General features: G+C 42.6%; 1 protein-coding gene across 2 annotated transcripts in view; it reads left to right on the top strand.

Moving 5' to 3' along the window:
* Nucleotides 1-3,258: 3,258 nt before the first annotated feature.
* Nucleotides 3,259-12,766, top strand: part of ACTR3B (actin related protein 3B) — a 40,380-nt gene continuing 30,872 nt past the window's right edge. For both annotated transcript variants that reach the window (XM_083377213.1, XM_083377214.1), the window contains exon 1: nt 3,259-3,529. In XM_083377213.1, the coding sequence (XP_083233339.1) occupies nt 3,486-3,529 (44 nt within the window). In that variant the 5' untranslated portion in view covers nt 3,259-3,485. The remainder of the gene's footprint in view (nt 3,530-12,766) is intronic.

The raw sequence follows: 12,766 nt of genomic DNA, 5'->3' as shown, positions 1-12,766 counted from the left end.
AATAGAAAATGTGAAAATACAAAAGTGAATAGAAGGGGGGACAACAGTAGAAAAAGGGGAAACACAAAAGATGTGAAGAATGGGGAAAAGAAACAAAAGGCATTGACTTCCGACTCTGTTGTAGTATTTATTTTTTATCACATTTTTTATCACATGCCCTACGCACAGTCACTCATGCGCTCTTGACCTCCCGTTTAGACTACTGCAATGCTCTCTACATGGGGCTGCCCTTGAGGACCACTGGGAGGCTTCAGCTGGTGCAGAATGCGGCCGCGCGAGTTGTGATGGTGGTTTCCCGATACTCCCATGTAACACCTCTACTCCGCGAGCTGCATTGGCTCCCGGTTGCCCTCCGGGTGAGATTCAAGGTGCTGGTGATGACCTATAAAGCCCTAAATGGCTTGGGTCTGGGATATCTGAGGGAACACCTGCTACCAGCATCAAGCTCCCTTCGTCCAGTGTGCTCCCACGGGGAGGGTCTTCTCAGGGTGCCACCGGTAAGAGATTGCCGGCGGGTGACACCCAGGGATAGGGCCTTCTCAGTGGGGGCGCCTGCCCTTTGGAACCAGCTGCCAGTGGAGCTGAGGACTGCCCCCGACCTCCATTCATTCCGCCGGGACCTGAAGACCTGGCTCTTCGAGCTCTCTGGCCCAGGCTGAGAATTCTAATTTTAGCTTTAATCTTAATTTTAACTGGGGTTTTACTTATGCAGGGACGAATATAATTTTTTAAAATCTGTTTTTAACTTTTGTATCTTTGTTTTTTAACCACCCTGTAAACCGCCCTGAGTCCTTCGGGAAAGGGCGGTATATAAATGTGATAAAATAAATAAATAAATAGTAAAATCAGACATTAAAATCAAATCTCAACTTTTTACCTTTTACCTTTCTAAAGTAATATATGCACTACTCATTTCAAATCAGTCTAATCGGTAAAACCCAAAATCATGATATCATTTTTTTCCACCGCAAAGTCCAGAAGCAGTTTCCAAGTGGAAACAAAAGTACTTATGTTCTTTTCTTTTAACAGCACAGTCAATTTGGTCATTTCTGTTAACTCCATCAGTTTTTGTAACTATTCCTCCATGGTAGAAATTGAGGCAGGGATTTACCGCTTTCATTAAGCGAATTACCTCAGGACACCACAACCAGTTGTAAATGCCAGCAGGTTAGCAAATGCCCAAATTGCAATCACAAGACAATGGGGTGTACGGCAAGTGCCAAGACGGGTTGTAATCTCAAATGGTCATAAAGTGAATGGTTGTAAATTGAGGGCTATCTATTTTTAACCTGGACTTACAGAAAAATATTGGCATAGGCCTATGGTTTTCCTTAGATTATATCCCATCTGGATGAAGAAGGAAGAATCAGCTTCAGCAGAACTTTATCTGAAGAAGTTCAATATTCTGGAGGTGGTGGAGTAGAGTTAAGTAAAATCTCTTAACTCTTGGGGACTTCATGGGTGTGTCCTTGCAGTTTTCACAGACAATATGGAAATACGTAATTTCCCATTGCCTTCTTCCGGACTTGTTTTTTTCCTTTCAATTTTATTGTCCATTCTAGAACTGAAGAATTTACAGATGTTGCCCACTTACTTTGTAAATTTTCTTTGTCTAAACTTCCTCTGTCCTGAGGTCATTCCTTTCTTGTCCTTTCTCTGTTTAACATTTATCAAATAGATAAATCAACAGAGATATTATCTTTTAATCATTTTCAGATAGATTGGTTGCCAGGTTCTGACATTGATACAAAGATCTATATCACACATACAGCTCTTCTCAGATTCAAATCTTAGCCCCAATATTATAAAAATAAGAATTGGGTTGATCCAAAATGACCACAAATGTTATGAAGTGTGTGATGGGATCTTGACTTTATTCACCCCTCTGGAGAGGTTCCTGACTGTTCCACAATAACCTAGCCTTTTATCATTTCCAAGCTGTAATTTCAATGATTCATACAACCCGATCCAGCTGTTTTCTGTCCCCTAAAAAGCCACCTTGCAAAATATGGAGCAGATTAGCTGTTCTTTGTTTCACCAGTAAGAACTGTTTCAAAAGAAAAAATCATAGCTCTGCATCCACATTATATTTTCTCCGTAAATCTTCTCATGTAACTACTCACTGGTATTCCCCGTCTTTTTCAATATTTAGATCCAATGAAATTCCATTTCTATTACATGTTCATCTCTGGTGTGGAAAACTCCCACTTTCTCAGCTTGCAAGTAACTCATTTCCAACTTAAGAGGCCTCCACATGTCTATGCTCCAGATGTCACTTCCAAAGTGAACACCTCTGACACTGAATTCCTGATGAGGCTGTCAAAGTATTTTGGAATCTGGAGGTCAACTACAATATAGATGGTCCTCAACTTACAACAGTTTGTTTAGTGACCATTCAAAATTACAACAGCATTGAAAAATGTGACTTATGACCGTTTTTCATAGTTATGACCTTTGCAGCACCCCATGATCATGCGATCAAAATTCAGATGCTTGACAAAGCTGGTTCCATATTTATGACCATTGCTGTGTCCCAAGGTCATGTGATCACCTTTTGCAACCTTCTGACAAGCAAAGTCAATGGGGAAGCCAGATTCACTTAACAACCGGGTTACTAACTTATCAACTTCAGTGGTTCACTTAACAACTGCGGGAAGTCATAAAATGTGGCAAAACTCATTTAACAAATGTCTCACTTTAGCAACAGAAATTTTGGGCTCAATTGTGGTCGTAAGTCAAGGACTGCCTGTACTTAGCAGCTTGCATTGGGATTTCATACTGTTAATTAATTCATTAAGCACACTAAACTCAAGGCAATGCTAAACTATATGAAAGCAATGCAACAATAATCAGCATTTAAAAGCTTCAAGTTAGTCATCTTCGCGATCAATTCAGAAATAAGATTCTTATTATTTAGATAAATAATTAAATATACAATTTGTTTACCAAATATTAATATGATTATGTAAAAAAAACCCTAATAAAACATTTTTTTAAAAAAAACCAGAAATAAGATCCTGCTGTTTCCCTGGCCACAATTTTTGTGGATGGCTTTCCCTCCTTGTCTTCTTCCTACGGCAGGACTGAGAGAAAATAATAAAATACACTAAGGATATACAGTACATCGCTAAGGTTAGGGCATTGCAATAACTATAACAATCTTGAAGTCAGCGTGAGTTGTGTTGTTTTGGCAAGCGATAACAACAGCCGCCAAGGATTTTTAGCAGACAATGTCCTGCTTTTCGAGGCGCCCGGATTCTTTTTCCAGCTGGCGTTCCTCACCCTGGGAAGCGGCCGGGTAACTGCCCAGCGGTGCCACCTCCCAAGATGGCCGCCGGGGCAGCCTTGGCACGCCGCACACGTGGGCACCGAGGCCGGGCGCAGGCGCGCGACCGCCGGCGCTGCCGGGCTGCTCGTGGCTGCGGCGGTCCCCGGGAGTCGGGTTCGGGACGGGCTTTCCCTCCTGCCGGATCCCAGCGCCGAGCATGGCGAGCCGCTTGCCGCCCTGCGTCGTAGACAACGGCACCGGGTGAGTGAGCGCTGCGAAAGCCGAGGGCAAAAGCCGCTCAGGCGAGAGCTGCCCTTCGCGGGATCGCCTCCTCCTCAGGCAGCACTAGCGGCTTGGCTGGGTTGGGCGGGGTTGCCCTGGTAGGGTCGGGCAAGTCGCTGCTGTCTGCTCGTCTCCTCCCATCTTAGCGTCTGAATAAGTGGGCGGTTTGGCCCTTTCCCTAACCACCTCAGTGCCCTTTCCTCCGCCAGCACTAGCGCCTTGGCTCTGCTCTCCTGGTAGACGGAGATTTGCTTTCTGCCCAGACATACCGGCTCTCTGCACCTGCTCCAGCCCTGCTCTGGATCCAAACTCTGCCCCTCCTCATCCCACCCTGTGGCTGTACTAGGAGCGCTGAGGGTCCTTGTGCCAAATGGGGGGCTCCTTCACACGGAGGGCTGCGCTAAAAAGAACCACGTGCTTTTTTGCTTCTACGCGGTTTTCCCTCGCAATCCTGAACTAGTTGTAGGGCTCCGTCCTGCTTCTCTGCCATGGCATTCCTGTCTTTTCACCCCTCCCCGAAGGACAACTATTTTCTGGTGCCTCTGCTTCCCCCTAATGCCAGATCCACACCCCCCCCCCCATACACCGCCCCAGCAATCTCATTCTGTTGTTTTTAGGAATAATTAGCTGGAGGCCCCGGAAATTAGGATTGCACCCCTCTCAAGTCACTTCTCCCTGCCCTTCCAGCCTGGGACCCATAATTGCCTCTCCTTGACTTCCTTGCAAGGGCATCAAGGGGCAAATTGCTGTGTTCCTTCCTCTTCTGAAAAAGCAAACAAATTTCAAACTCTCAGAAGTCAAGTAGAACCAGCCATTCGTCCTTGATTATAGAAGGAGAACAAACAGTTAAGCATCTGTTTCTCCCATCCTTTCCCAGTTCTGTTACTGTCTCTAAAAATAAGAGTTCTCTCTTATTTTTCTGCTTTCTGCCACACTTTCTTGCAAGCCCTGGAAATCCCCACAAAAAAACCAGCTCTCATTTTACAGCTCCATTTTCCACTCATTTACACGTATGAGTTCCATTCCTTCTCTGTCCCATTCCTTAATTTCAGATCTTCCAAAGGGGTCCTTCGCTTCTCTTGGCTTGATGGGACCTCCAACAGAAGCTCCTGAGTGATTCTGGCCTGCATATCTTCGCCAATCTTCCTACCTTTTTTAGCTTCCCCCCCCCCCCAGCAAACGTTCAGAGAACAAAACTTGAGAACTGGGCTCTTATGCTAAAGATTCTACTTGTTGTGGCAACTAGCTCAGTTTGCCATTCTATGCAGGTACTCTGTGATTATGACTATTATTGAGCCCAAAATTTCCATTGCTAAGTGAGACAGCTGTTGTGAGTTTTGCCCCATTTTACGACCTTTTCTTGCCATAGTTGTTAAATGAATCACTGCAGTTATTTAGCTAGTAACACGGTTGTTAAGTGAATCTGGCTTCCCCATTGACTTTGTTTGTCAGAATGTCGCAATGGTTTGAGCACATGACCCTGGGACACTGCAACCGTCATAAATACATGCCAGTTTCCCAGCATACAAATTTTGATCATGTGACCATGGGGATGCTGCAGTAGTCATAAATGTGCATAAAGGGCATACACCACTTTTTCCAACGCCATTGTAACTTCAAATGGTCACTAAACGAATGGCTGAAATTGTGGCTACCTGTATATATATATATGTATTAGTAAGGTAAAGGTAAAGGTAAAGTTTCCCCCGCACATGCGTGCTAGTCGTTTTCGACTCTAGGGGCCGGTGTTCATCTCCGTTTCAAAGCCGAAGAGCCAGCGCTTGTCCGAGGACATCTCCGTGGTCATGTGGCCGGCATGACTAGACGCCAAAGGTGCACGGAACGCTGTTACCTTCCCACCGTAGTGGTCCCTATTTTTCTACTTGCATTTTTACGTGCTTTCGAACTGCTAGGTTGGCAGAAGCTGGGACGAGTAACAGGCGCTCGCTCTGTTACGCGGCACTCGGGATTCGACCCGCCAAACTGCCGACCTTCCGATCGACAAGCTCAGCGTCCTAACCCACTGAGCCACTGCGTCCCTATATGTATTAGTATACTGCCTTTATTATTTTTACAAATAATTCAAGGCTGCGAATATATCCAATATATTCCTCTTCCTATTTTCCCCCAAACAACAGTCCTGTGAGGTTGGCTTGACTGAGAGAGAGTGAGCAGCCCAAAGTCACCCACAGCTGATTTTCATGCCTAAGGCAGGACTTGAACTCACAGTTTCCTGCTGTCCAGCCTTAACCACTAGACCAGAGTTCTCCAATCATTCCAGGCTCGCGGCCCTGAGGGAAGACCACCTTCGCAATTACTGCGTGTGCTTGCGTGTTCACACATGCAAATGGGGCCACACCCACTGGTGCAGTACTAGTGGCCACTTTTGTGCATGCAACATGCACTGGTACCATGCGCATGCGCAAACGGCCGCACACCCCCATGGTAGCTAGCACCTGTTCGTGCATATGCAAATGGGCCACGTACACACACTGCACTAGGGGCCCGTTTGCACATGCACGAACGGGGTGTGCACGCTCCCTGCACTAGTGTTCCTGTGTGCTTATGCACATGCACAAACAGGCCCATGGACGTGTGAATGGGGGGGAATGCGCACCCACATGTGCACGCCCTGGCTAGCCATTTCTGTGGCCCGCTGACCAAGAGCCCATAAGGTTGGGGACCCCTGCACTAGACCAAACTGGCTGTCCTCAACTTACGGCCATAATTGGGACTAGAATTTTCATTGCTAAATAAAGTGGTTGTTAAGTGTCTGAGTGTCTGAGTTTAGGCCCTTTTTGCCATGATTTTTGTTGTTGTTAGTTGCGAAGTCATGTCCGACCCATCGCGATCCCATGGACAATGTACCTCCACGCCTTCCAGTCCTCTACCATCTTGTGGAGTCCATTTAGACTTACGCCTACTGCTTCAGTGACTCCATCCAGCCACCTCCTTCTCTGTCGTCCCATTCTTCCCTTGTCTTCAACCTTTCCCAGCATTAGGCTCTTCTCCAGTGAGTCCTTCCTTCTCATAAGGTGGCCAAAGTATTTAAGTTTCAACTTCAGGATTTGGCCTTCTAAAGAGCAGTCAGGTTGATCTCCTCTAGGACTGACCGGTTTGATCGCCTTGCAGTCCAAGGGACTCACAGGAGTCTTCTCCAGCACCATAGTTCAAAGGCCTCAATTCTTTGGTGCTCAGCCTTTCTTATGGTCCAACTTTCACAGCCATACATTGCAACTGGGAAGACCATAGCCTTGACTATTCGCACTTTTGTTGGCAGGGTGATGTCTCTGCTTTTTAGTGTGCTGTCTAGATTTGCCATGGCTTTCCTCCCCAGGAGCAAGTGTCTTTTAATTTCTTAGCTGCAGTCCCCCGCCAGCGATGATCTTGGAACCCAGGAAAATAAAATCTGTCACTACCTCCATTTCTTCCCCATCTATTTACCAGGAATTGAGAGGGCCGGATGCCATGATCTTGGTTTTCTTAATGTTTAGTTTCAACCCAACTTTTGCATTCTCCTTCTTCACTCGCAACAAGAAACTCTTTAGTTCCTCTTCACTTTCTGCCATTAGAGCGGTATCATCTGGATATCTTAGGTTGTTGATATTTCTCCCAGCAATCTTAATTCCAACTTTTGATTCATCTAGCCCTGCCTGATTGTTAAGCTATAATTATTATAATTGTTTTGTGTATCCGGCTTCCCCCCATTGACTTTGCTTGTTGGAAGCTGGCTGGGAGAGGTTGCAAATGGTGATCGCGTGACCTCTGGACTCTGCAAAAATGTCAGCTGCCAAGTTCCCAAATTTTGATCATATGACCTGTGGGAATATTGCTAGGGTCATAAGTGCGAGGACCACTTTTGCCAGTGCCATTGTAACTTGACTGATCTTTCATACCATATCACAAATTATTTTCAAAACGTGACATTTGGGCCAGACATTTGCAACAGCTGGTTATAATGATCTTGGCTATTTGTTTTCAAATGTGCAAAATTAAATGCACAGTTTATATTTCTTGCTGGATTGGATTTTGTGTTGATTTTTTCTTTTTTAGTTTGTCATCAACACTTTTTTTATGTGATGAAGCATTGGCTTAGCTGTATCGTTCCCCAAATAACATGAATTATTGGACAAAAGGAATCTTTGCTCCCTTGAGAAAACTTCCTTTTCTTTTTTTCCAAAGATTTGGGAATTCTGTTTATTTTGGTTCCTGGTTTGCTTTTTTTCTGAAGACGTAAGATTAAAAAGTAAAATTTCATTAAGTAGCACCAAGTTCATCATGCTGTCACAATCTGTGAATGTTTTTATCCTGATCCTGAAACAGATAAAACATAGAAAAAAGACAAAACATAATATATGAAGTCGACATTAATACATTAATCCAGACAACCAATGGGAGGAAATCCCAGTGTAATTAAAGAATTAAATTAGACGCTGGGCATTATTTGCAAAACTATAGATAAAAGTGGAGAAGAGTGATTAAGGACCCCTTTCTTTTATTACCATAACATAAACAAATTTTAAGTCACCTTATTGTGGGAAGGAAACAGTAATAAGAATGAAGCAATGAAAACCAAATCAGAATTCATAAGATATAAGGATGGCTGTGCATCCTGGTTTTAGAAATGCAGATAGTCCTTGACTTGCAATCATTCCTTAAGTGAGCATTCAAAGTCACTGCACTGAAAAAATAGACTTATGACCAGTTCTCACACTTATGACCATTGCAGCAGTTCCACAGTCACGTGATCAAAATTTGTGTGCTTCATAACTGTCATTAATTTGTAATGGTTGCAAAGTTTTGGGATCCTGGGATTATCGTTTGCAACCATTGCTTGCTTCTGACAAGCAATGTCAATGGAGGAAGACAGATTTGCTTGATGATTGCACAATTCACTTAACAACTGCAGTGATTTGCTCATAATTGGCAAAAGTTCATAAAATGGGGCACAATTTGTTTAGTAATAGAAATTTTCTGCTCGCTTTTGATTGTAAATGTACCTACAAGCCCATCAGATGTATAACCTTGTATATGGACAATCTTTTCTTTGTTAATGTAGAAATGAAATAGAAAAGGGCTATTTTCTGTTTTCTACTGTAGCTAATAGTGAGTTATCCAAATTACAGTGGTTGCATCAGTCTCTGTCCCTGATGGGTTGTAGGGATGCTAGATGCTAATAAATCTGCATCTCTGCGTCATGCAGTCCAGCATTGATTTGGTAATTGATAGATCCTTTATTCATTGAGTGCTTGTCCTCCTTCTAAACTTCATAGCATTATTGGGATAGTTTTATTTTGGATTTTTTTTGTTTTAGATTTTTTTCTCCTGTCTTTGTTTTTATAAATAACTCAAGGCACTGAGATACTTAATATTCCTTCTGTTTTTCCCAACAAAAGTAATCCTGTAAGGTGGGCTGGCTGAAAGTCATCCGGTTTTCATGCCTAAAGTGGAACTAGAATTCAGTCTCCTCTGGTGATTAGCCCAAAGTCACCCAGCCAGCTTTCATGCCTAAGGCAGGATTAGAACTCACAGTTTCCTGGTAATTGGCTCAGAGCCACACAGTCGGCTTTCATGCCTAAAGAGGGATTAAAACTCACAGTCTTCTGGTGATTGGCCAAAAGTCACCTGGGGGGACTAGAACTCTTAAGTCTCCTGGTTTCTAGCTGTTGGTTTAACAACTAGACCTGGGATAGGCAACCTCGGCTCTTTTATGACTCGTGGACTTCAACTCCCAGAATTCCTGAGCCAGCATGGCTCAGCTTGGAAACCTCTCCTTCCCCCTCAGCATGGCTGGCTCAGGAATTCTGGGAGTTGAAGTCCACGAGTCATAAAAGAGCCAAGGTTGCCTACCCCTGTACTAGACCAGATTTAGGCGGATCCATTAATAGCTGCATAACGCAACGCTATCTGCCTGTTTCAATTCTCTTTTTAGTTACTATCAATCCTCTCTCTTCTGCAGTTCTAGAGATCAGCTTACACATTGACCCTAAAGTCAGGAGGCCTTCTGATCTATTTAAAGCTCCCTAGATGGCATGTCTCTGATGTTATTCAATCTGACTGAGGTGGCATTGCATATATTAACGAAGGCCTAATCTAGTAATCCCATATATAATTACAGTTAGATGAGCAATCTGGTCAGCTTCGAGGCTTTTCATTTTTGGTGTAGAGTTTGCAATTGAATCAATATTGCTAAATATATCTCTATTTCAGAAGCAGGTCTCCATGAACTTGCTAGAAACCCGCTGAGGATTGTCCTGTAAATCGATACAACCTCTCAGAATATATCTGGATTGCAAGATCAAAGTCTTGTATACCATATCAGATAATGACATTAACTCTAGAGAGGTAGTGACACGTTAGATTGATTTCCCTTCAGATGCCAAAACGTCTCTGAACATTGCATGCAAAGTAGGGGCATAAACAAAATGTGTTCTTACGGAGCAGAACCTGAGATTTGAAGAAAGAGGTTAGGAGCAATCTTGAAAATTCCATTTTTAGGCATTCTCTTCTATTTTTGGCATTCTTCAGTTGGCTAAGACTAACGGTGAGGCTGTGAGTCTGTATTTGTAAACTGTAGATGTTTGGAAGGTAGCAGGTTTGTGAGGGTTGCATAATAAAGTGATTTAAGATCTACCATTTTGATGGGGAGAAATGAGAGTCATAATATTTCTACTTATTTTATTTCTTAATTTCTGTCTCATCTTTATTACTTCGTAAGTAACTCAAGGCAAAGAATTTACTTAATACTCCTTCCTCATCCCATTTTCCTCACAACAACAACCATGTGAGGTGATTTGTGCTCAGAGAGAGGGAGTGACTCAAGTTACCCAGTTGATTTTTATATCTAATGCGGGACTTGAACTCACAGTCTCCTAGTAATTGGCCCAATTAGACGTCACAGTGTCTTGATTTCTAAGCTAGGACTTTCACTACTAATCAAACTGACAATTTTCTTAAAAGTAAAGTTTCCTATTTGTGTCGCGTGTTAATTCTGATCACCTTATGGTTGCAACCATTCATGCAGATTTCCTAACAAAAATATGAAAATGTTTTTGCTGTTGCTTTTCTTTTTTTGGACTTCACAGTCTAGTCAACAGGTGAGATACCGTAGAGATTTCTAACTGTTTGCTTTTCTAACAGACACACCTGCTCTGCTCTCTTATGCTGCCTGTTGAAGAACAAGTATTTGCATGAAGGCTTAGGAATTGATGGCCGGCTTTTGCCAGCCTGAATTAATACTACCTCATGGGGAAGACTGAAGACTGAATCCTATATAGTACACACTGTTCATTTGCAAGGTCTCTATTATTCCAGTTCTCTCAGACTGGAAAAGCAGAGTATTAATAAACCAAAGCATAAATAAATAAATAAATAGATAGATAGTGTTGATTATTTTTGAGAAAAGAACTACAGTTCTGCAATTGAAAACATGCTTTGCATAGATAGTTATAAAATAGTCCTTGGTCATGAATAGCCAGAACAGCCTCTCTGTGGGTTGAAAACAGTATCCAGATTTTGTTTTGTTTGGTCTGCTAAAGTATGCTTACTTTCATAGAAAAAATAATTGTTATGAAGGAAGTTTCAAGGGCTGCAGAAATTCTAGCAAATGTCCTTCAGGTATCCTTTTCCACTTGGTTTATTTATTAAATAAAGAGCAAACAATGCTTAAGGAATAATCCTTAAAATTGTGCCTTGCCCCTTCTAGGATTATAAATTATAAGGAAAGACAGAATAACAGAGTTGGAGAGGACCTTAGTGGTCTTTTGGTCCAACCCCTTGCTAAAATAGGAGACTGTCCCCTATCTTCTTGAAAACCTCCAATGATGGAGCACCCACACCTTCTGGAGGGAAATCATTCCACTGATTACCGTAACTGTTGCCAGTCAATATAGGTAGATGCTGTAGAACTAGATGAATTATATGAAATTGTCAAATTTAGCTTTGGAAAATTTTGAAATTATTTTTCCATTTAAAATCTTGCACGCAATTCCTATGTATTTATTCAGGATATGTAATTAAAATAAAAGGTTGCTAAGTTATTCATACATTGTTTTATGCATTTATACACATAAATGCTGGGGAATGGAGTATGTGAGACAAAAGATGTCTAGACGTAATGATCTTCCTACATCTCTTCTGCTGAACTTGCTTTGCACTCTAGGCTTATAGAATGATGATCAAGATAGGTAATAATAATCAGAATAGAGTTGAAAGGTGTTCTAGTCTAGTCCCTTGCTCAACCAGGAATCCCTATATCATTTCAGACAGTCCAGCCTCTTCTTGAAAAACTCCAGTGATGAAGTACCCACAACATCTGAAGGCAAGCTGTTCTACTGGTCACTTGTTCTCACTGTTAGGAAGTTTCCCCTTAATTCCAAGTTGCTTTTCTCCTTGACTAGTTTCCATCCATTGTTTTTTGTCTTGCCTTCTGTTCTTTGGAAAATAGGTCGACCCCCTCCTCTCTGTGGCAGGGTCTCAAATACTAGAAGTGCTGGAAGATTACTATCATGTCTCCCCCCCCCAGTCCTTCTTTTCTCTACACTGGCCATTCCCAAATCCTGCAATTAGGTAGATTAATCCAATTTGCTGATTCAATTTTGATGAAATTATGGAATCAGCTCTAGATAATTTATTTAGATAGTTTTCTGTGTATGTGGCTACATGGGCTGGAATAAGATATTGTCCCAAAGCAAAATGCTTGGAAACTGGCATGTACAGTATTTATGATAGTTGAGGTGTCCTGGGATCAAAGGATCACCATTTGCATCCTTCCCAGATGGTTTCCAACAGGCAAAGTCAATGGGGGATGGATTCACTTAACGACTGCATGATTCACTTAACAGCTACAGTGATTTGTTTAATAACTGTGGTAAAATCAGGTGTGATTCACTTAACAACTGTCCTGGTTAGCAGTCAAAGTTCTGTTCTCAGTTGAGGTCAAAAGTTGAGGACATCCCATAGAGCTGTTACAAAGGATGACAGATCCTGAGTTTCAGTCTGATTCTTGCTTGTAAATCGAAAAAGTCATTGTCTGTCCCTTCAGTTCAGGGTTGTTTGCGGCTGAGGGGCTAAATAAGACTACAGAGCCATCATCCTTGGAATTAGACATGGTAGCTGAACTTCAACCTTAAACTGGGCAGAGACGGAAATACGGAGGGCTGTTCCATATGATCTTCTCAGGGACCTTCCAGGCAGGCCAGTTCTCAAAAGCACGGG

Source organism: Vipera ursinii (genome assembly GCF_947247035.1).
Source record: "Vipera ursinii genome assembly, chromosome: Z".
Classification (NCBI taxonomy): domain Eukaryota; kingdom Metazoa; phylum Chordata; class Lepidosauria; order Squamata; family Viperidae; genus Vipera; species Vipera ursinii.
The sequence above is the reverse complement of the archived record's forward strand: the minus strand, read 5'-3'. Positions and strand labels throughout refer to the sequence as shown.